Raw genomic sequence first — 24,668 nt, forward strand, 5'->3', positions numbered from 1 at the left:
ATATACTTTGAGCTGAAGGGTATTTCAAGGGTTACCTCATAATAAAAAGTTGAGAAAGTAGTTTTCTTTACCCAATGTTTTTCAGATAATTTCCCAAATGGCCTTAAGACTTATTTAGTTCCCGACTGAGTATTTGCAGATTTTGCTTGTTGCCCTGTGTGGACTGAACAATTTTGTGAAATTTCTATTGGTTTCTGTTGGTTAAGGACCTAAATTACATGACAAAAATAAAACACTCTTTAAAATTATCTATAGTAAATAAACCAAATGGTGAAAACTACTTTCAGAATGTAACTGATATATGTATGGCAATATACCGTAACAAGATATTTATAATCCTAAATTATGACAGCATAAATTACTTGTTATGGTGTATGTTAACATTACTATGTTCATCATGGTACTCGGATTTTACATTTCTGAATTCAATTCACTATTAATAATAATTCTTTTTGCAATTCTTTAATATTGATTCAGAACACAAAGCTGCAGCTGTCATACTTTATTAAAGGAGATGATTACTTGTATAATGTATATACACCTATAAATAAAGTACATAATTTGAAATTCTTACCATAAAAAGACGCAACAAAACAACTTATTTTTCATACTGTTTGCTAATCACATTTCTATGTACAGTAAGTATTAAAAAGTTTAACAAGGAGCAAATCACTTTAAATTTGATCTAGAGATTAAATAATAATACATTCTCTGTTCCTTTAATTTTGTTCCATTTCCTTTTTCCTTAACTGCAAGTACTTCTTATTTGGTACAATGCACTTAAGGTCACAGTAATTACCATCGAGAGCTGTCATCGTTCTTACATCTCTCACTGTCTACAAAATATCACAAAGACTTGACCTTTGAGAAAGTAAAGAAACCCTTGCTGCTTTTTAAAGAGAAGACCTATTTCATTGCTACTTTAATTTATTTGTTTTTTTTTTCATTCTCTTTCCAGTTAAGACCTCTAAAATTTGAGATAACCTACTATAATACACAACTGAGTACAGGTGGTATGATTTCATTTAATTTACTGAATTTTAAAAGCCAAAATACGCTGATGGGTTCCTGGGTGTTACAGCTCACACATTAACCCTAGCTGATACTCCCTGCAAGCTCTACCCCAATCCCAGCTTACACCAGAAGCATGGGCTTGTCCCAGAATGATGAAGGTGGAGCATTTGTCATCCAAAGCAAGTGTCTATGCATAGGGTAAACTTACAAGATCAACTGGCACTTATTGAACAGATATAACAAAATGTTTTATTCATCTTGATTGGCCAGGCCAGAATGATGTAACTGTGCACATGGGGGTTCATTCATTCTGGTACCAAGGTATACCAAGAATGTAAGCTAAGCTGTACATAGTACAAGAGACATTTAAAGGATGGCTCTTCTACAACAAAGAGCTTGTCTGCTCTCATTTTTTTTTAAATTTTAAGTTTAGTTATGCTTTAATACAGTGGTCCCCAACCTTTTTTGCACCATGAATCAGTTTTATGCAACAACATTTTTCCAGAACCAGGGATGGGCAGTAAGAACTGGGCCATGGTCGACCTTTTTGGCTGCAGCAGTACTTACCATGACAGGATGTATCTGTGTCCTCTTTCCAGACATTTTATTTAGCCAATTACACAAGCCAGAAATAGTGAAGACTGCTGCAGCCAACTAAGGTCACTGCAGCCTGGTTTAGCACAGCCCAGTTGGGGACCCCTGCTTTAATAGACCAAGGAACACCAAATGAAAGGGGTTTATAATTTGAGTTTACAAACATTTTAGGAATCCTTTTGAATACTGGTTATAAAAAGTTAATACAGGAGATGTGGTTCTTTGTGGAATGCAACACTTCATATACAAATTGAACAATATATGTGCTACCATCATGATTCTGGATGGATTTATATTGTAAATATTTTAACTCAAAATGCCTCAATGTATATGAATACAAACATCTTTTATTCAGAACTTACTGCCTGGTAACAGATTTATTACATCCAAAAATGTATTCATCTTCAGTGGCCTGCCAAAGCAGTATATTTTAAGTACAAAAAAAAAATCCGGGTGCTGTTCCGGAATCTAAATGAATGTCATTTCTATTGTTTCAATCCTCTCGACATCTGCACAAACACCAAAATGTAAAAGGCAGTGCATTTGGAGCGAGTGCCTAGACAATATACAATATGATCTGACAGCTTACCAAATAACAGTTTACATCCAAAGTACCGAGAGCATCCACAGAGCATTGTGCTGCGAGGAAAGTTGCTTACAAGACTGAATTTCATTACTAGGAAAAAGGAGCCCTGATGAACAATTCTTAGTGAGCGGGCAAGCCCTGGGAGAAAATGAAGCTGTGAAAAAGGGCAAGTTACAAGCTCGTATTCTCCATTGCTGGAGTCTTACATGCCAGTCAAGAATATTTACGCTGTTGTGCTCCTGTTAGATGACATCGAAAAACATGTCAACCTGAGTGAATAATAGAGTCCAGTTTTTATTATGGGTCATGTACTCCTTCATTTTATGAGGTCATGTGGAAGCCAAAAGATGGCATTTACACCTACCAGTGTTTGTTAGGGTTCAAATCCCAGTGCAAGCATTAAAATTTGGCAGGAAATTCATTTTAAGATGCTTAGCTTTAAGTGGGGTTTCCTAAAGTAAGTGTATGTTTTCTTGTAAATGTAGGTGTAAAGGTTTTTATATGATGACAATAAAAAAGAAAAACACTATTTAACAGATTTTGGGATGGTCACACAGAGTGACCCTTTTAGTCTTATATAATGTCTGAAAAGAATCCAGATTATGTATTTGGCCATTGTTTTCTTTATTTGTTTAGCTTTGCCAACATTTTGGTTTTCTTGGGTCTTTGGATTACAACCTTTAAGAACCCATGACCTAAATAGTATTTATTCTCTCTTATTTTGGCCAATTTTTTATACTGTTAAAAAGCATTTTGTTATACCTTTTGGAAAAGTGAATTATATTACCTTTTGATTGCAAAAGAATCCTTCTGATAAACTCCTGTGCTGCATTCTTACCCATCTTGTTCTTAGCTACCGGTGAGGACTACAGAACTACTGTCTCCATGTTAAAGAAAATGAACTAATACAGCAGTTTAAGGACTGTAGATCAATATTTTACCGTTTTTTCTTCGGGTTTAGGTAAGCTTTGTTTCTCTGTCTTTTCAATGTTTCAGTGTGAAACGTCAAACATGGTACTGTCCACCTGTGATACCAAACATATATACTCACAGAGGGGCATATACAAACCTGATCCTGGAAGTTTGGGCTTACTAAGCATGCATGTGATTTAAGTGCCATCTTGTCTCAAATATAACACTAGCAACTTGTTTTTTACCATATAAATGGTCATAAAAAGGTGTCCCAATGTGCTGTATGTACAAAATATAACAAAAACAATGTTGATTGCCTTTGTTGTTTGAACAACTCAAACCTGGTAGAATTAATGTATTTGCATTCATGTCAGAACGTTAAACTTTCTACTTACTAAATCCTTCTCTGTGAGATTAGGTAGATCCTAGATGATGCTATCTGTCTAAAGCTAATTAACATTTAAATAACCTAAACTTGATAGCTCAAACATATCGAAAAGATTCCTTTGAACTGTCAGGCTGTTAACTGCAAGAACACTTGACTGCTATGAAGAACAATCTTGTACGATTACATCCAATGGCCAGCAGATGAAAACTAGGCTAGTCTTTCTTCCTCTATCAGTATTAACTTATGATGAAAGCCATCAAAATGTAAATTCGGTCTAATTTATTGCTAATTTGCTTGGAGAGTCCACAACTTGGGCCAAGGGCGTCCAACTCCAGTTCTTGAGGGTCACAAAAAGGTCAGGATTTTCATATAAAAAGAATAAATTTTTGAGCTCATGTATACCAATTCTTACTAAATTTACTACGGTCTATAGGAGAAAATCTAAAAATCAGTACAAATCCACAAAACAAATTTAAGAGTTCAGATCATTTGCACATGCCCAACCATCATCTAATATCTATAATGACTTTCAGACTCATCTGACCCTTTTTCCCAAATAAAATATTCTGTTTTAAATGTTAGCAGTGATGGCCACAGTTTGAATTCTAGATTTATAATTAAGTCAAAGCAAGTTAGCTGTATTGTCAGGTAAAAACTTGGTGTATTGTATACTACAACCAAATTGTTCATAAAGCTTAGCCCTGGCAATTTCTGTTGCATGGATCCTGCTTCCAAGAGCTAAAGTATATAATATAGGTGGCCAGTGCTTAAACAGTGCTATTTTCAGTTTATGGGAATCTACCAAAGATCAATGTTATGTCCTAGAGGAACAAATTTTGACCTACTGATTCACCAGAAGCTCCCCATTGCTTACAAGTTTAGAAAGTACAAGTATTTTCTAAAAGGTATTTAAGGTATAGTTGTACAATGTCAGTAAGACACCTATACACATCTTTGGGATATATAGCACTCACCTCTCTGACACTGATTTTTCAATATGATAGACAGTAATGAGCATTTCTGTTAACCGTACTGACTTCTATTGGAACTAAACTATAGCAGTGCCAATAAACCAAGCCAGCAGGAAAGCAATTAGCCAAACTGACAGGAATTAGAGGAACAACTTCCTTTAATTACCCGTAAATACAAATGTTACATCAAATTTATTTTACTTTTATTGAAAATATATAAAAAAGAATTTAAAGTACAACGTTAAAACTTTTAAAAACATGAAAAAGCATAAAGCTTTTCTCATGGCTAGTCCAGGATCGTGTTCTATCAAATAAATCTACCTGTGAAATAAATCTACGGGGTGGTTCGTGCACAACCGGGCGTGTATAATGACATCATCAGCAGGCAGGAAAGTGTACAAACCCTAATATCTCCTAAACAGTATGTCGTACCGACTTGAAATTTTCAGAGTACACAGGGGAACCTCATAGCTAGTAATACCCTAAATTTCATCTCCCCTTTATCAACTTTCAAAATGTGGGGGTCAAAACTATTGAACATCAGGGTTGCTGTTTTAAAAGTAAGCGTGTCTAGAAGCCTGAAATTAAACAATTTATGGAGCCCCCGGGGCCACTTACATGGCCAGGAGGTGTGACCCCTAAATTTTTTACCATCTGTCACAAAACTAGAACTATCATACTATACTACCCCTTACCCTGCCCTGCTTTGAACCCCTATTACTCTGGAACAGGGGGGTACAGGGGAAAAAAATTAGAGGTGCAAGTGGGGGAGCACATGTGGCTAACACAGAGAAGGGTTCTTTTGGCAAGTGATCAAATGTATTCTTGATTCAGTCTCATAATACATAAACAATAGTGCTGGTTACAATTGCAGATGTCCAGGAAAAGCATGCCCAGATTCTTATCAAAGAGGCCCAATTTGGGCAATAAACAATACATTTCCTGGCCTTAATGGAAGTCCCCCAGCATGTTGCTGGACAGTAAGAGTAAAAACAACACACTTTTTAATTTAATTATTCTGTAACTCTGCATTCTAATTCTATTATTATGCTTCTTACCACAACATGAACTGATGGTCTCCTTGTAACGATTCTTCCTCTGCTATTCTGTTATGCTATACAGGGAATGCAGGAGTTTGAAGCTGACAGTATAAAAGTATACACTGTACACACATTGTATACACATGAAAAAAAACAAATGTGGTTATGTATTAGTAATAACTGAAATGCATTTGTTTTTTGTATTTTATACCTATCTAGTATTCAGCTTCAAATCACTGATTCTGATGGGGTGTGTGTGCACATTAAAGTGAAATGTATATGCCTGCATTTGAGTAGCGATTAGCTGGGAGGCATTATATACGTCTTACTGGCCCCCTACTTCTTAATTTAGCACTTCTCACCACAAGTCATGTAAGATGATCAATCTAAATTTCAGAGGATGGAAGGCTGCGTATTAGCTGTGAAGGTGAGAAAAATGACCCCAGGACATAAACATTTCTACAACTATTAAATCCCTTAGATGCTGATATTTTCATCTTCTGAATGCACCCAAATCTAATTCTGTAATATAAAAATACAGAGCAGTGTATTTATTGGATTCACATGAAGCACAATGCAGTTCAAAATCATGCATGCCTATGATTGGATTGCTGCATTTTTTTACAATAATCTAAAGTACAGTAATTTTTCCAAAAGAAAGAGACCCCATCTCAAAATAAAGCAAAATCACTCCTAAAAAGTAGATGTTTTTTACCTCCCTGTCTGATGGGGAGGGTGCTAAACCTTAACACTGGTAAAGGCTTCTGGGCCCTGTCTGCTTGAAAAGTAGCATTTATTTTTTTAAAGAGGTGACAGATTCCCTTTAAGCAATTTAAGGATTGCCTTCAGTAAATTTTTCTATCACCTAGAGTTAAGCTGCGTACACACTTGCAATAATTATCGTTGAAAACAAATGACTAACAACCGATCACCCGATAATCGTTAACAAAAAAGTGCATAATGACTGACCAATGACGCTGACGAATGGGGATTGTCGCTGGAAACGAATGACCGTTCCGTCGGATCTGATTGAGCGACAGTTGTTCACTATCTATTGTGTGTACGTCGTCCAGTGATCGTGGATGTTTCTGCAGTACACTTTCTCCTTTACATGTCACTTCCTGCATCGTTAAAGTGATCGTATCTAGTGTGTGTACACTATTGGTGGATTATATTTGAACGATCGTATTTGTTATAACATGTACAGAATTGTGCACAATAAGATCGTTCAAAATAATCGTGCATAATCGTAAGTCGTTCGTTTTCTAACGATAATTATTGCAAGTGTGTACCTAGCTTTAAAGAAGAGATCACAACATCTATTCCAACAGTAGTGTTGCTTTTGTACATTTTACAGCCAACAACAAAAAAGTTGGTGCAAAACGATAATAAATATGGAGGACAGAAATGTATACTTTAAATATAAAAGACATTTTTCCCACTTTGTGAAGAATGGCTAGAAGTATGAAATGCGACTTCTGCAGAATAAAAGTTTGCTTGACAATCCTATACATTTTGATCTTTCCTTTGTACCACTCCACTGAAGCTTGACGGTGACAAAAATCAAAGCACGCTGAAAATGGGAGGGGAAATAAAAATGCAGTTCCCATATGAAATCAGCACTGAAAAGCTACTTCGAAGTTCTCATTACATTTCACAAGTCAAAACGTCACTCAGAGATTGACAAGCACTATTATTAGGAAGAAATAAAAGTTGACATATTTTACAATGATCAGGCCTAACTTATGATTTAATTGTAATTTACTTTAATTAGGGCGCCATTATCAGCAGGAAAGACACAGAACTCTTATAAGTGTTTCTCTCCTTCTCAGTGTGAGTTCCCGTAATGGCATTTAATTACTGAGTAAATGCTTTATGACACATTCACTTAATTAACAGCTTATATGTAAGAGACCCCAAGTGGCAAGATGCAGATTACAAAGAGGGGAAAGAAGTTAACGTGATTGGTAATTTGAAGCCATCAGGGGTTGCTAACATACATTCACCGATAACAACCCATAACAATAAATCTCAATCACATCAGTACAAGTCCTGTGGACACATTCAGCATTTTATTTCTAAATAATCAATCTGCACAGTGCTAATAGATGACCAGAAATGGCCATACATCACCCAGAAAATGAAGGATATCTACCATCCACTGACCATGCCCAGACCCTGGTAACCTTCATAGGGCACAATGTGGCACATAAATGGTCATTGCCTCCTTGCCCATCAGCCAGGTTTGAACAAAATGGCTTCTCTGTTTACAGATTACAACTGGCTGGCATTATAGGGTCTCTTCTTCTACAGCCAAAATATGCAACTTTAGCCAAAATAAAGCCTATCTTACCCAAATGAGGAGAAATTAAAACTTGGGTCAGATGTTAATTTGCTGGATATTCCTATACTTAACAAATTGCACATACTACACTAAGCAATCAAACAAAACTCTATACTGCAAATAATAGCCTTGTAGCTGCAAATATTGTTTGCTGTTGAATGTTTTTGTTAAAGAAGGCTACTTTTATTTTTACTTTATGGTATTAGGGGCGATTAGTGCTGTATTTATGCATTTGTTACAGCTAAACTCCAGCAGCAAGTGCCTTAAGTCTTGCAGGCTTGTAGATGCTCCACTCCTGTATTTGAATATCTTGCCTTTCAAAGTGTGTATTAGAGGCTTCAGTATGTCAGACAGCCCTCGCTTATTTCCTGGATGGAGACATGTTCATGATCTTTCCTCCACAGCCTTACTGTCCTTGGCCCTCACTTTTTTTTTTAACTTAGTTATTAGAGGCTCTATATTACCACTGAGATATTTTCTGTCCTCTGTGATACCCCTAAAATACACAGGAGCCTAAATACAGCAGATTCTTAAAGCCTGTGCCAACATCTCTTCCCTGGTAAACAATATTTGTTCTATTTGTTGTATTGTAGCTTTTCTGTGGGATCAAAGAAAATAGGCCAGAGCACCCTACCACCACCTTAAGCACCTCAACATGCTTTGGGATTATTCGCCAATTTACCGGTTGATTTCCCTTTGACATTTTAGGTAGGGTACTGACCAATGAAAAACAAGAACAGGAGGACCTGCCATTTTGGAGATTCCCTGTTCCTGTTATCTAGCTATTACACAGCCGTTTGTCCTGGTTTTATAAATATCTTCAGGAACTAACTGTTCACTTGTCTGATATACCTCACTGTTTGCCTGGTACCATTGTACTCGTACAGCTTGATGTCTGGACAAAAAAAGTCCCTGAATCTGCATTTAAAGTGGTATTATCTGCAGTTATTTCATTTGGTCAGGTCTAAATTTAGCAATGTCTGTGGCCAAAAAATGTGGTCAGCTGACTACCTGGATAAACAGAATAATCCAACAATGGATTATAGATGACAGTGGCTGAATTTAAATCAGTCTCAAATTGTACAAGAGTGGATCAGGGAGCATGAGATCATTTTTACACATGGATTGGCCACCACCAGTTTATCCTTATTGAGAATCTTTGGAATGTGCTGGAGAACACTTTGTGCAGTGGTCTGTAATTTTCGTTGTGAGACTGCATTAGGGTATTGAAGCAATACCAGAGCAAATGTGTACCGTAATCAAAGTTAACAGTGGTCCAAAAAATATTAGAGTGCATGCCTTTTTTGTTTTGTACAAGCAGTGTAGGTATATTTTTAAAACATGCAGCACTAACAAGACATAATGCTTGTGTAAATTTATAAATGAATGATGACCTAACATCCAAGGATCTGCATGTTACAAAGCATTTCAGGTCCTTTATGACAAACAATGGTACAGGCACCCAGAAAGAGCTATTTAGCAACAAATATGTACTTAATATAGACTGAAATTTTCCACAATCAGCTAGTAATCCATTTAATTCTCAGTGTTCTGTGGACATGTGAGAAACAAGCCACAGGACAATGTGGGCTCCACGAGCAGCTGATTGTCAGATCATATTTAACCTCATCCAACATAAACAGCGGTATATAGTTTAAAGCTATTATGACGTCCAATATGGTTATGGCTGTGCTAGTTTAGAAACATAGCTCAAAGCCAGGAAAGTGCAGGAGGCATTTTGTTCCTTCTTAATGCTTTGCAAATATTAAACAGCAAAGTCATTAAAAACTATCCATTTTCACATTTGTGATAATTAAGTGGTTAGCTAATAGGTTTAATGTCTGCCTACACATTCACTCAGCTGAATGACGAGTGCATCCCACAAACAGCAAGAATTGCACAATTGCTGTGTACAGTACAAATGTCTCAGCGGCGTCTTACTTAAAAAACCTACAGTAGCTTTCTGGAACTTGGTCTAATTAACACGGAGAAGATGAAGTCAGAAAGTAATGATTAATAAACTTCAGCGTGTGTAATTGCAGAGCTTTCGTTCTACAGCTGGATTCTTGATTGCAGTGACTGTAAGGCCCTATGTGCTGCTACTCGGCTGAAGATAGTGACTGACGTCAGAAAATAGGTATGTAGGGGAACGATTCTAGCAGAGACGCAAATTTCATCTTTGCTTGATTTAATACGACTTACTCCGGGGAGCTTGGCACTATTTCAGAAGAGTAAGCAAATAAACTAAAAAATGTTTAAGCAGTTAAATCCCTGAATTAGCATGACAAGATAAGCTGACTGAAGAATGAGCAATGACTGACAGCTACAGGTCCTATGATAACCATGCAGACATAGATGTGGATGGTCAACCACACATTATTCATCATTGTGCGGCATCAGACGTCAACCTTCACGGATATAAAAATATGGGTCAACCAATAAGATTAACAATCCCTCAAATAGAAGCTGCAAACTTTGATAGGCTGTTCATGATAAAATGAATATATATTATTGTTTCCTAAATGTCTCAGGATATATTTTCATTACTCAGCAAACCTATGCTTATTATTTGAAACCATTTGATGGGTTAAAAGCATATCTATAGCCAATTTTTTTCTAATATGGATAGGGCAGAGAGCAGAGAGCTGTTACAATCACTAGAACACCTTTATCAGGGTCATTTTATTTCTTTTTGTTTCTGTTGTCTGTAGCCCCATTTCACCTTACTTGCTGTTCCAGCATCACCATTACTATATATGCCGGGCATAAACTATGCGATTTTTAGTTTTATTTTTTAATATACAATGGATCCTTATTGTTTAAATACATGTTTTTGATGCACCATCAACTTATTTGATCTGAGTTGACTGATAACTAGTTAAAAAAAAAACATTCAATTGACATTGTGCCATGTAAATAGAAAATAATTGATTTCATAATTTTGTGAACTCAATTTCAATAATTTCAATATATGTGTATGACAGGTAAAATGGAAAATCACGCTTTTGAGATAATATGGCAATTTAAAAGTTGGGGAAATCAGGCCCTTCATGAAATATTTTTATTGATGTTAATCCTATCATATTATCTCCTTCCTTTCCTGCCACACTGACATGTTTATTACCAGAACAGGAAGTACAGCAAGATATTCTAAGCAAAACAAAGCAATAATGGTGTTCCTCCAAACACATACCTAAAATATTTTATGAAGCTAAAGAAAACTCTTTTGTGCAACATTTTAAAGGAAAATATTGGTGAAGTTAGTTGAAAAATATATTTCCAGAAGGATAAAATAGATACTTCATGTCATGTTGTAGGACCTGCAAGCAAACAAGCTAAAAAAAGATTAGGAAAGAGTAGGAAACGAGCAGATTTAGAACAGCCTCGGTAGTTTTGGTGAGTTGTTTGTTCAATTACAGTAGCAATGTTAGAGTATAATGGTACTCCCATATTTTTGGCATAAACTCCCTTCAGGTCCACTCATTTAGAGAATGCTGGTTAATGACTGCAATGAACTTTTTATGATATTTCTACATATCTACACAAGTGTGTTTCCTTGCATAAAAGAAGCACACTTTTTTTTCGGAATATTGTTGTGTGGATTTCCCACATTGTGTTCTGCCACTTACTATTCTTTTCCTCTTATCTTGCTCAGTAGGGGGTTCATCATCTTCTTTCACCTGAATGTCCTGAGGCTCTGTATGTAACATTACCAGGCAACTAGAAAGATAGGAATCCGATTAGTCTTTGCAGCCAAAATCATATTTTTTGATATATCATATCATTACTGTATGCATTTAGTAATTTTCTGTTTATTATCATCATTACAATTTTTTATTGTACCACTGTATTCTGTAGCACTAAACTGGGAACATCACAAAACAAACATACAAGGATTATCATGGTTTATTTTATAAAAAAACAGAGGCAGTAAAGCTTTGCCTAATAAATCTTTTAGATGGTCACTGTTATTCAAGAAACAGAAATAAATACCTACATCAAATGATGTATTGAGCTATTCTACAAGACAGAAATTCACTGCTGACAAGCATTTCCATATAGCAATATACCACAAAAAATGCCAACTCGAAAGGTCAACATAATATTATTTAACCAAGAATGTGTATTATTCCAGCTGCTCCAGAATAATAAAATACTTACAAGCCACATATTGACATCTTGAACACAAAAAAAAGCCCACAAAGACCCGCAAATGGTTTAGCACGTGCTAATTATTGTTGGTATCGAAAAGCCTAATAAGTACTCAATAAAAAGCTTGCTGTATTACTGAATAACAAAATATAATAATTTATACCCCAGTCTATAGAAATAATGCAAATTATTACCAGAAGCAGTTGTAAAATGATCATAATGAAGTCCTCAGGGGCAAATAAGTGTGCTGAGTGAACTCATCAACTCCAAGATGTGGTGTTATGTATAGATGACGAAGAAGCGGTTTTGTTTTTAGTTGACTTTAATTGACTGTTTTATTGACGGATCTTTAGTTGACTATTTTAACGATCCTTACTGCCACAATTAACTGTGATAATTTTCTGTAACCAATAACAGAATTTATTTCAGAGTCTGTTTCAGAGTCTGTTAGGCAAGGGCCACTATGAACGAACATTGCAGAGCCTACACTCCCTTCTTAGGCCCCCCCCCTTCCTAAACTCCTCACAGGACCACTAAAGAAGGATTCAGGAGGATAATTTATATTTAACAATCTTGGCTTTTATGGCATGGTAAACAACATATACCTAATGTGTTTTGTCTGGAGAAACAGGAGGAACTTGGGGTAACTAAACCACAGAAGACCTCATGAAAACTATTTAAAAAAGTTAAAATGTATATTTAAACAGGGTAGAATAATTTAGGGTTATTACCAAGGACTAATTGTAAAGTGGTAAGCTGTAAAACTTTCTAATTATGTCACATACCTAAAATATTTAGTGCACACAATTTACAAATATTTATTTGGTACTTAAACTCTTATCTTTTATGTTTACAGATCGTATGATGTTTGTATGCACCAGAAAAGGGCAAGTGAGCCTAATCATCAGCTTCCTGTTTTAATTGGTCAATAAAAAAATGTAACCCTTACATGATAGTACTCATGACAAATGAGAATTGTTGGTTAAAATGAACAACCATCTGGGCAGATTTGTTCTTCCTATTACTTGTCTGTGTACATTTGGCAAACTTTTGAACACTTAAGGACGCATGTGCTTGTGTGGGAAAGGAAATGATGTAGTTACTTCCCAATCTCTTACCAATCATATCTTCAAGTGATTGTATCATTACCGCATGTATGCAATCACTTAGCCGTTCATTTAAAATGAATTTTGTCTAATGCCAGTAAATAGCTTTAGGAAGGATCGCACTCTGAGCCAAATGGGGCCCTGTTATTTAGAGGGGCATGTCTACAGGTAGAAAAAGCATAGGAAACCAGTGTGCTACTTCTTCTTTTATGTGCATTCAAAGGTTGGTGACAAGTCCCAGACTAGGATGCATTGCTTAATTACCGAGGGGGTGCTGAGAAGTTCCTGGCTTTGCCCTCTTCCAGATGAAATAAAAAAAAGAGTGGTGGGGGCAAATGACAGCCTAATATCTTAACATGTAACTGTGCAAATATCAGGTATTTGCAATTCTTAAAACTGTTTTTTCTTTTTAGTGAGAAGCTGTGATGGCAGAAGCACAAGTCAAAGTTATTGTTTCTCCAGGGAAAGTCAGCAAAGGACATTCACACTGAGATGTCACAAACACTGGGGGAGAAGTGTCCTTCCTACAGCACTGTCAAAACCTGGATATCTCGTTTTAGGACTGGGAATTTCACCGTTGAAGATGAGCCCCACAGTGGGCGCCCCCAACCTCAACTGACCCGGCAACCTGCGATGCTGTCCATGAGCTGAATATTGAGGACCGGCGAATATCCGCAAAAAAGATAGCCCAGATATTTGACATCTCACGGCAGCATGTTGGGTTTGTTATCGTCACTATCCTAGGCATGTGCAAGCTTTCAGCGAAATGGTGCCGAAATGTTTGAACAGTGATCAGAAGAAGGAACGAATTGAAGCATCCAAAGCCGTTTTGGCCTATTTTGAAGCTGCACACAACGTTTTGGCTAGGTTAGTGACTGAGGATGAAACCTGGCTCCACATCTGCGATCCTTAAACCAAGGAACAGTCAAAGGCATGGCGCCACAGCGGGTCCCCAAGACCGAAGAAGTTTCAAACACAGAAATCGGCCAAAAAAGTCATGGTGCCCGTTTTCTGGGACAAAGGCAGTATTCTGTTGGTGGACTACCTACCTCAGGGCTCTAGTACCAGACAGTATAATGCTAACCTCCTGGACCAGCTGAAGAAGGCAATTAAGACGAAACACCGTGGAAAGTTGACCAAAGGGATCCTTTTTTTTGCAGGACAATGCACCTGCGCACACGTCTAATGTTGTGGCTGCCAAATTGAACAACCTGGGTTTCCAATTGGGCCCCCCCCCCCCCCCCCCCCTACTCACCTGACCTGGCCCCTTTGAACTAATATCTGTTCCTGAATTTGAAGACGTTTTGAGAACATTTCTGATGTCAAAGATACTGCTGAGAGCTGGTTTGCGGCCCAACCAAAAGGACTTTTATTTGAACGGCCTAGAAAAGCTGCAACTACGCTGTACCAAGTGTATCAGTCTCAGGGGGGAATATGCTGAAAAAATGTATTTCATAACTCTGGCTCTCTTCTTTCTGGGCAAAGCCAGGAAATACACTGAAGTCTGTATCTAAGGATTTTAATTCTTTGGCAGGTAACAGTGTTCATTTATATGATTTTAAACTGTGAAATCTGCTGTTTCATAGTGTTCAGCTGTAAGAGAATGAACAGCTAACCTTATACTGCTTAAAAACAAAACTCTATAGTTACCCACAAATCCATATCACTGTCCCTCCTTCTTTGCTTATAGTACATTCAAAAAGCTCATTATTCTAGGATAAGACTGCAGCTATACTTCAAACTAGCTTTTGCCTGAATTTGATTTTCCACCTTGCCCACACGTCAAAAAAATCATCTTCCCCATACATTGTAGTCCTTGGCATACCTTCATTACAGGGCAGAAGTTTCAGAAAATCCATTTAATTTTCATGAGAAGCTTAAAGTCCTACCCACAATGCACCTGCGTTTGTATGCATTAAGCAATAAAAGTGCCTTAAGCTAAACAGCTGTGTGACATGCGATAGAAAAAGGTTTACATCAAGCGTACAAATAATTCCAATGTTTTTCTTAACAAGGGAATCTAAACTTTTTTCACCAGGTTTCATATGTTAATCTACACACATGTACATTTCATTTCTTGCACTGCTTGCCAATTACCAGCAGAATAGGTCAAGGTCCCTTTACAAGCATAAATGACAAGCTAATCAAGAAGCTCAGAGAAGGAAGACATTAAAAACTACAGAGAAGGGAAGATCATTAAAACATACCTTTGTATGAGTGTGCCTATAGCCATCAGATCTGAGCTGTTCAGTTTATTAAAGGAGCAAAATATTAGGCATTATTTTACAAAAAAATGTATTGTTCAAAGTGATCAGTTGCTGATTCGTGGACTAAAAAAATTTAAAGAGGTGATATCATCCTTAAAAACAAACACACAAGTATGGGTATGTCAGATTCTGGCTCTGGAAGATCGACATTGTCCGATTTAAGTGCAGAGAGCCATGGGTTATTTCAAGCATGTTTATTTGCCCTGAGTGAGCTTGCTTCAAAGTGCACCAGTGTCCAGACTATGAACGATAAATTATTTACATGTTTTTAACAAGCAGTAAAAGCGCCTTAAAACAAACCATTCCTTTATTGTATTGAACTATTCTGATAATCCACATGGCCATTTGGCTATTGAGGAACCATCTTGCATTCTTTCCACAGACCAATCTAAAACTATGCTTTATCCATACATCTGTTTATGCCAATATATCAAGAATGAACTCAGAGTGAGCCCAAGTAAATAGAACCCTAGTGCTTTCCAGCTCTATTAGAGACAAGCTCTGGGCACATTCTCATATTTAGTAGATGTTTCAGCTTATAAAACTGTATGGGGAGCAAATTATCAACTAAATAGCAAACATTGCCACCATGACATGTCCAATGTTTATTTTACTCCTATTTCACAATACCTCTATGCCCATAACCAAGTCTCTTATACCCCTCCTAAAACATCCTAAAACATGTCTGAGCCTAAAATACTAAAAGTCTGAGACTTCAAAATATATCATAGTGTCTGGATGAGCTAGATACATTTAAAAAAATGGATCTTTGTAAAATGCTGTATGTTAGGGACCTATCATAAAACAAGCTAGGCAAACACAATGCTCAGTTACCTATACACTGGGAGAAGGACCCTACACCCCCTTGGTTTCCTTTTCCATATTCTTTATGTATTAACTATTGCAGACAGGTTTGTTTGATCACCCAGGTTCTCCCATGAAAGTCTATCTTCACCAGTTTTGTAGAGCTTTATAAATCAGGCCCATATTGTTATCTCTTGACCCATAAAACTCAAGAATAGTGATTGTGGCTTTTTCTATATGATATGTGCAATTGTAATAGTGTAATGTGAAAAAGGAATTTACTTGTACTTGTGCTAGGGGTTCCTTAAACAAGGAGCAGTTTGAGCCTCTCAGGTCAGTGTAAGTGACACCAATGATCTATTTGGCTATCTGTAAGAGTGACATTCTTCCCAATGACCAGCAATGTAAGAGGAATACTTTCACCAGCTGTGGATTTATTTATTATAGGAGGGGTTCCCTAACAACCTGAAAGTTATTTCAAGGGTTCCCCCATGTTAAAAATATTGCTTTTGACTGCTGCTAGGATGCCAAGATCTGCAGCAACAGAAAATAATTGAGTGAAAACTAAGATTTATTAGCTTCTGTTTAGAACTTTGAAGATTGAATTCTCCCACAATGCCTGTAGCTACAGATGTGAATGAGAGGCACTGAACTGTTAAAGAAAAACTTTTAAATATATTTTCCACATAGTGAAATGTCTGCCTGTATTCCTCTTTCCAATGCTCTGTGCTAGCAGAGCCGAGTACTGGTCATGTGCCCTTCAACATATTCAACCTTATGCAAATTTGTAGAGAAGTGGAGAAGTCTAGGTTGAACTCAGGTGCCCATTAGATTGTATAGGTATATTTAGATATCCTGCATAGCGGCTGTAAAAGTAAAGAGGAGGTTAAGTTCTTCTTGATGAAGGTACAAAGTCTGACTGCAGATCTTTTGACTGTAACTTCAATTGGGCATAAAAGTATATTCACTTACCTCAATCACAGACTGAAGGTTTCACAATGCTGCTAATAGAAGAACTCTAAAGTTTAGCAATATTGCCCTTGCTATTTCCCTATGATTTCTTTTGGTATAATTTTAAATCCTTTAATCCTAATTCTTTGCCTTTAGTGGATTTAGATTTCTATACTTAAACTTGAGAATAGTTTAGTTTTCTAAGTACTCATTTGCGTTTGGATGCAGGAAAGCTGCATATTTCTCTGTGCGTCAGATTTAATCCACGTGGAGGTTGTTAGCGGAAAGTGCAGCACTCAGCAACAAGGAACATTATGCATATATACACTAAAGAAAGCGAATCCTAAACTGCTGTCAATTACAATTTTTTTAATGTGCTCCATAAAACATAAGCCCTTCTGAGGGTAGAGAAAATTTAAATAAATGTAAGAATAACATCAGCCCTATGAGTTTTGTCCAAATTTAGACACGACAATGGATATATTAATGTACTTAGCCAATGTGACTTTTAAAGTCAAACAAAGAAACAACCTTTACAGTGAAGTTCTAGCAAGGATGGTAACCGCAAAATTACTATTCCTTATGCCTGGGCATCACAGGTCCTCTTCCATTTGACTTAAGGGTTGTTGATGGGCCCACACCATCTTCACTTGCAATGCAGGATTGCTGGGTATTTAACCCTGGCATGCGCTCCACGGTAAGGAGTTTTTTTTAAAATATAAAAAACCTAAAGTTACAATTTAAGTATCATTCCTATTTCCATATTACAAAGCACTATACAAAGTCCATAGTCATATCACCAACTATCCCTCGAAGGGGCCTACTAATTAATATTCCTACCATGATCATATGTCATTACCAAAGTCCAAGGAGAGTTTTTAGAGGAAGGGCAATTTACCTAACTGCATGTTTTTGGCATGTGGGAAAGAACCTGGACTGCCCAGGGGAAACCCATGCAAACACAGAGAGACCATACAAACTCCTGTCCGAAAATCAAACCCAAGACCTTGTGCTGAAAAAGTGACCAAGCCAACCACTGTGCTGCTCATTAAAGTAAGTTGGGGCATTTTGACATAATTCTGTACTGCCAAGGAGATATTATTTTAAAGTTTGTCATTGGCACGTCTTAATGGAATTTGCAAATTATTGTCCCATGGCTTGTGTAAAAAGCCATGAATCTAGTCTTATATCTGTTTAGTGTTTCATTTGAGGACTATTTTGAAAGCTATGTTCTATGTTAATAAACAATGCAGGAGATGCTGTTTAGCAGGGGAAACAAAAATACTGCCCCTCGGAGTGGTAGCTGCAAAGCAGAAGCCTAAATATGTAGGGGACACTGCTGGAGATCTTTTGAGTATATCAGCCTGAGCTCATACACCTGAGTATAAAAACTAGATTTTTCTTTTCAACTGAAAATGCCATTAGAAATAGAATCTCGGTATGAAAATTATTTTCATCACATTTTCAATATTAGGTAATTTTTTACATTTTTTTTAAAGTGAACTCATCATCTTCCCCCCCTCAAATTCCAAATCCCCCCCTGACATATATCTAACTGTTAACAATACTGTTATTCGGCCCTCCCCTCAGGCACGTTGCCTTGGTGTCACCTTTGACTCGGCCCTCTCATTTACCCCCCATATTCAGAACATTTCTGGGTCCCGTCACTTTCACCTACGCAACATCTCCAAAATCCGCCCCTACCTGTCCCCTGAGACCACCAAACTCCTTGTACATGCTCTTATCATCTCTCGTCTGGACTACTGTAACATTCTTCTCGCTGGTATTCCACTAACCCGACTCTCTCCTCTACAATCTATTATGAATGCTGCAGCCAGACTCATCCATCCTTCCCTCCGCTCCTCTTCCGCTGCATCTCTTTGTAGTTCTCTCCATTGGCTTCCATTTCACCTTAGAATCAAATTTAAGCTCCTGTGCTTTGCCTTCAAATCCCTACACAGTTACTGTCCCACTTACATTTCTGACTTGGTAAAAAAATACTCACCCTGCCGCTCTCTCCGCTCCTCCAATGACCTACTAATGACTTCCTCACTCATAACCCCATCACACCCACGGTTACAAGACTTCTCTAGAGCTGCCCCCACTCTCTGGAATGGTGTTCCTCGTCCTATCCGGCTTGCTCCTACTTTCTGCTCATTTAAAAGAGCGCTCAAAACCCACTTTTTCAAACCTGCCTACCCGTCTTCTTCTGTTTTTTGAAACCACCACTACTTCCCACCACTGCATATCTCCCATCCTATTGTGTGTGAAATTCCCCACCTACTAGATTGTAAGCTCTTCGGGGCAGGGTCCTCTCCACCTGTATCGCTGTCTGTATTCGTCTGTCATTTGCAACCCCTATTTAATGTACAGCGCTGCGTAATATGTTGGCGCTATATAAATCCTGTTTAATAATAATAATAATAATAATAATAATAGATGATGCTGTGTTATCATGGAAAGGGTAACCTCTTGCAAAATGTTATAGGAAGTATATTTCTCTTTTACTGGAGAACATTGAGTCTTGGCCAAAACACCAGTTTGATCAGCTTGACTTACGGTAACCAAACTAACATAGAACATAAAAATGATTTTTGCAATTCTCCAGGCAGTTAACATGGAAATATGCATGTTGTGAAACAAATTATTAAAAAAAATATAGGCATTGACATAAAATGTGTATGCATGGTTCTGTAACTGTGTTTTCTTTCTCATTTGTGATTATAAAGATGACAGAGTGCCAAGCAATACTTGCGCTTCAGCGGCTGAATGCTGGGAAACATTATGAATGAAATATTCCTTGAAGCCATTATAGCTTCTTGCAGGAAATTCTTCATGATGAGGCAATAGCTATTTTTACACCCAAGAAAAAGCAGATTGATAAATCTGACCATACTGAGTGAGAGCCAAAGCAACCCCCTTGACATGGATCTGTAGTATTGTGTCAAATGGCTATGCTTCATGTTTTATAGTTATGGATTGTGATGTTTATGGACATTTTTCAAGAATAAGTCATTTTCAGCACACACAAGAAGAACAATGGTCCATTGTGAAGACAACGCAGTAATAAACCATTTCTATTATCCTGCAAGCCAGCAGCAGGTCCATCTTATCATTCTTGCTAAAGAAGTTCATTTTCTTTTAAAAAAGGAGAACGCCTATGAACATAATGTAGACATAATTAAATTTAGATAATGTGCAGTTACTGACAAAGCCATGGGTTGTTAATGTGCATAACTGAAATCCTGTGATACCAATTTGTCATGTCACTGAAGAAAACCCACACGTGGCGGCCATTTTGTATCAAAGCCTTGGTGGAACTAATTCAATGGAATGTAACATTAAACCATTCATTCTGCAAATAACGGATATGGGAAAAGAAAGGAAGCACACTGCTGTTTTATGGTATTATCATTACAATGAAAAAGTTGTAAAATTGTTTTTGTATGAAGATGAACAATACTAATCTGTGAAATGTTCCATAACTTTCGTTACCTTATATAACAACTCATTCCCTTGACAGTTGGTTCGTAAATCTGCAAGTTCTGCAGCCTCGTATATTAACAAAGTTTTAAGCCATTGAAATCAGTGGGCTTGAAAGAGTTGATGGTGCTGGAAAAAGCATTAGCTGAGGGATCAGTCAGTCATCAGGGGAATGTTTTTGTGCTGAGGCAGAAAGACGAGGCAGTAAATGAAAATTATTTTCATCACATTTTCAATATTAGGTAATTTTTTACATTTTTTTTAAAGTGAACCTGTGATCTGCCTATAAAGGGCAAAAAAACAGGATCACCCAACTGCCAACCTCATGAACTGTACCATAGTCACTTATCTTTGCTCCCCTGCTGCTCCAATATGGCTGAGAACAGAAAGCCTGTATAAGGTATTCCTTAGAGCTTACATAGAGCTGTGGGCACTCTCAAAACCCTCACCTGCAAATTACTTGATAACTCAACCATCACATTGCTAAATGATCATTGCTAAAATAATGAGGAGTAAGTTGCATGTTTCCAATAGCTAGGACTATCCTACTACATGAATCTGGAAGTCTATTATTATGTACAAATGGGAAAGTGGGGAGGTCTGGAGAGAGGAAAACATTATGTTAAAGGAAACTTACCTAAAATACAGATTCCTAGAAAAATGGTTGATTTCTTGGGGCCCTTACATTTACTCATTTAATTTGGTATTCCAACAATACTTACTAAACAACATAAGGATCCCTGTCCCATTGTCTACATTACATGATCTGTACAAATTAAAAGGTCCTCAGTATTCTGCCCAGAAATATTTTTTTAAGAAGGGAAGAAGCTGTAGGCAGGTGGCAGCCCTGTATTGTGACCCAGCACCAAAATGGCTTTGTGGTGTGCCCAGCTAAAAGGGGCTGGGGAGAACACTGGTGCAAATAGTATCACTGCACTGGTGAAATAGTGACGTGTATTTACGATACTTACTAAAAAAAACAGAATATTATAGAAAAGTGGGGTAGATCACTAGTTTATAATACTTTAGAACATAACCTTTAAATCTTCAATGAGAATCACTAGAATCTCAGGTAAGTTACTTACCCAAGATCTACTCAATATAAAGTATTAGTTTCTGTGGACTGATCCCTTAATTGTTTATAGTACATATGAAATACGATACTTGGTTAGTTCATATATGTATAAAGAAGTAGGGAATCTTGCCCTAAAGTCTCCCCTGTCTTTTTGTTTACAAGCACATTGATGGCTATTATAGTAATCCACTGACTCATAGGTATTAAAAATTGGAATTGCTTCCTTTTACTAGAAAATGAACACTTAATTGTAACAATCTTTTAGTATTCTGTTCATAACATTTGTATGTTATCTTAGCTTGGAGCAGTGCTGCAACATCAAACAAAAACCCTCATAGTACATATATATATATATATATATATATATATATATATATATATATATATATATATATATATAACACAATATTAGAAACTTATTTAGGATTTCCATGAGTGTCTGTTCATAATCAGCTTGAATTTAAAAACAAACCCAACCTAGGAATGTTTGTCATACATACAATGAGTCTGTTTTATTTTTTGAGGCACATGTACTACTTGTAGGTTGGCTAGGTAACTGCGTCAGATAAAATGCTGCACACATAAACTTCTGATTATATGGTTCACGGAGTCCCTGTACTGAAGGCCCATGCATGACTGAGCCAGGAAATATGTACTGGATACCTGGTCATTCATGATAAAAAGCCATCCCCAACCCTATACATCAATGTAGTAAATATAGCACATGGGCCAAGCAGCGCATGGACACATCCATTTCTTTATTTTATCGTTCTGCAGTTCTTAAATACCATTTGCAATTAGAACCTGCTATCCCTCTTTCTGAACAAATAGCTAAATACACAGCTAAAGCATACCATATAACAGGTTTACTGATCTGCCTGCCAAGGGAGCTGTAATTGTGTTTAGCCAGGCTTTTGATTTACACACCTCCACCATACTGCACAGCTAAGATCACCCTGCAACTTCCTAGTTCAGTTCTCCAGAACCTCCTGTTAATTACTGTTCAATGAATAGGCAGGAGGTGACACAGGTTTGCAAATCACAAGACTAACTGGGTAAAATTACAAAATTTCTTTAGGCTGCATGATTCGATAAGAGAGTCAATTTACACATTTTTATATATGCAGCTGTATTTTTTCACATTAAAAAATAATTTATTTTCAATTATTTTTTATTATTAATAATATAAACAGTGTTTCTATATAGCACCAACTTTTACGCAGTGCTGTACATTAAACAGAGGTTGAAAATGACAGAAAGTGACACAGGAGGAGGAGAGGACCCTGCTCAGAAGAGCTTACAATCTAAGAGAGTTTTAATGTTTTATTTAAACTATAGATTTGTTATCTTATCATCAACTCAAACTAATTTCTTTTTATTTGCTTCTCTCAATATCTACCTAACTCACAATTATCAGTAGCCTAAAAGTAACAATATCCAAGCTGGATAAAATAATTAAAATGAACTTTAAATTTAGCTCTACCTAGCAGCTAACACTATGGAGAATACAGGACATCCCGTTCATTCACAGCCCTGGAATTACCACCAGAATGCCAATATTTCTTGGGCTCTTTCTGCATCTTTGCTATGGGATTATTAAAACAAAAAAGAACACAATAAAAGCACTATGCCATATTTTAGTCCAAAGTATATATATATATATATGATAATTGCTACACTTGGAATACTTGAATAGAAGTCTCTATCATTATCTCGGGCACCAATATTCTTTAACACCTATATTACTCATTTTCTGTTTTGGAATCAGATTTACAAAACTCTGATGAAGAATGTTGTGACCCCTGAAGCATATTGTCTTTTTTAATGGAACATTAGATACATAAGATATATACTTTGGACTTAAAATATGATGTAGCGCTATATTTCTGTTTTTTTTTTTTATTAGGTCTACCCTGGGAATCCGATTGGGACACCTGAAATTTAAGCAGCTCTGCCCCTGCCAGAGATTATCTAAAAAACTGTGCAAATTATTTGTGTTGCTTCTGGGTCACCATTGTGTCCACAACCACAGGATTAGGATATAGCTTAATATTATCAAATTATTTATTCCAAACTCCAAAAGGTTGTTTAAATTTTATTAACCATCATCAGTACACTAACTATAGCACTACACTTCTCCATCTGAAGGCTTGTAAACTACCAGTTCTTTTATCTCAGACCCTTTGACAGTTTTCTAGCATTCCTATGGTGATTTGTAATGATAATATTAATAGTATATTAAAGCATATTTTGTCACTTACTCTCTGTAGGTATTTGTCTCTGGATCCTCTGTCATCAAATCATGTAGACTTTCCACACAAATGTTAATGATTGCACAGAATTTGTCTTGTAAAACACTATAAAAGAAAAAAAAAATACCATTGGAAAAGTGATGTACGAGAGATAATTTCCAACATAGCCTGCAGGCCTCTTACAGTTGACTACAGAACATGCAGCAGGCAGCTCATCAGTTTCTAAATTAGCAAGAAAACCACAAAAAAGGCAATTGACTAAAATAATTTAAAAGAAACTCCAAAGCACTTCATAAATGCGGCCTAAAATATCTCTAAGTGTGGTTCTTTCCTAATCTACAAAATTACCAGAATCAGGAGATTATAATTCATGACCAGACTGAGAACAAAGCTTACCTGGAAGTTGCCCCTTGTATATACAAAAAGCAATATAGGCTACACGAAAACAGGAAAAAGGGCTTTAAACTACAAGAATTAATTGACATTATATTCAATAACATCCCACCTAAATTGCATCTACTATATCTTTTAAAGAAAATTTGACATTAGAGCAGTACAAAGAATGTCAATGCTGACCTCTGTCTCCATCTACTTTTGTTGACCCTACTACCTCCTCCTTTCCAGTCACTGACCTGGAACAAGTAGGTAGATATTATGCTGCCTTGGACTAAATTGGTTTTGGACAGGGTGAGAAAACAAAAAAATCACTTTAGCGCGGACTGTAACCTC

General features: G+C 36.8%; 1 protein-coding gene across 1 annotated transcript in view; it reads right to left on the reverse strand.

Moving 5' to 3' along the window:
* IPO11 (importin 11) overlaps positions 1-24,668 on the reverse strand; it is a 228,385-nt gene that overhangs the window by 35,497 nt on the left and 168,220 nt on the right. Inside the window, exons 28-29 of the mRNA XM_072416367.1 lie at positions 23,949-24,044; positions 11,479-11,569 (exon numbers count right to left, since the gene is read on the reverse strand). Coding sequence (XP_072272468.1) covers positions 11,479-11,569; positions 23,949-24,044 — 187 coding nt within the window. The remainder of the gene's footprint in view (positions 1-11,478; positions 11,570-23,948; positions 24,045-24,668) is intronic.

This window comes from Pyxicephalus adspersus, chromosome 6, assembly GCF_032062135.1.
Source record: "Pyxicephalus adspersus chromosome 6, UCB_Pads_2.0, whole genome shotgun sequence".
NCBI classification, from domain to species: Eukaryota; Metazoa; Chordata; class Amphibia; order Anura; family Pyxicephalidae; genus Pyxicephalus; species Pyxicephalus adspersus.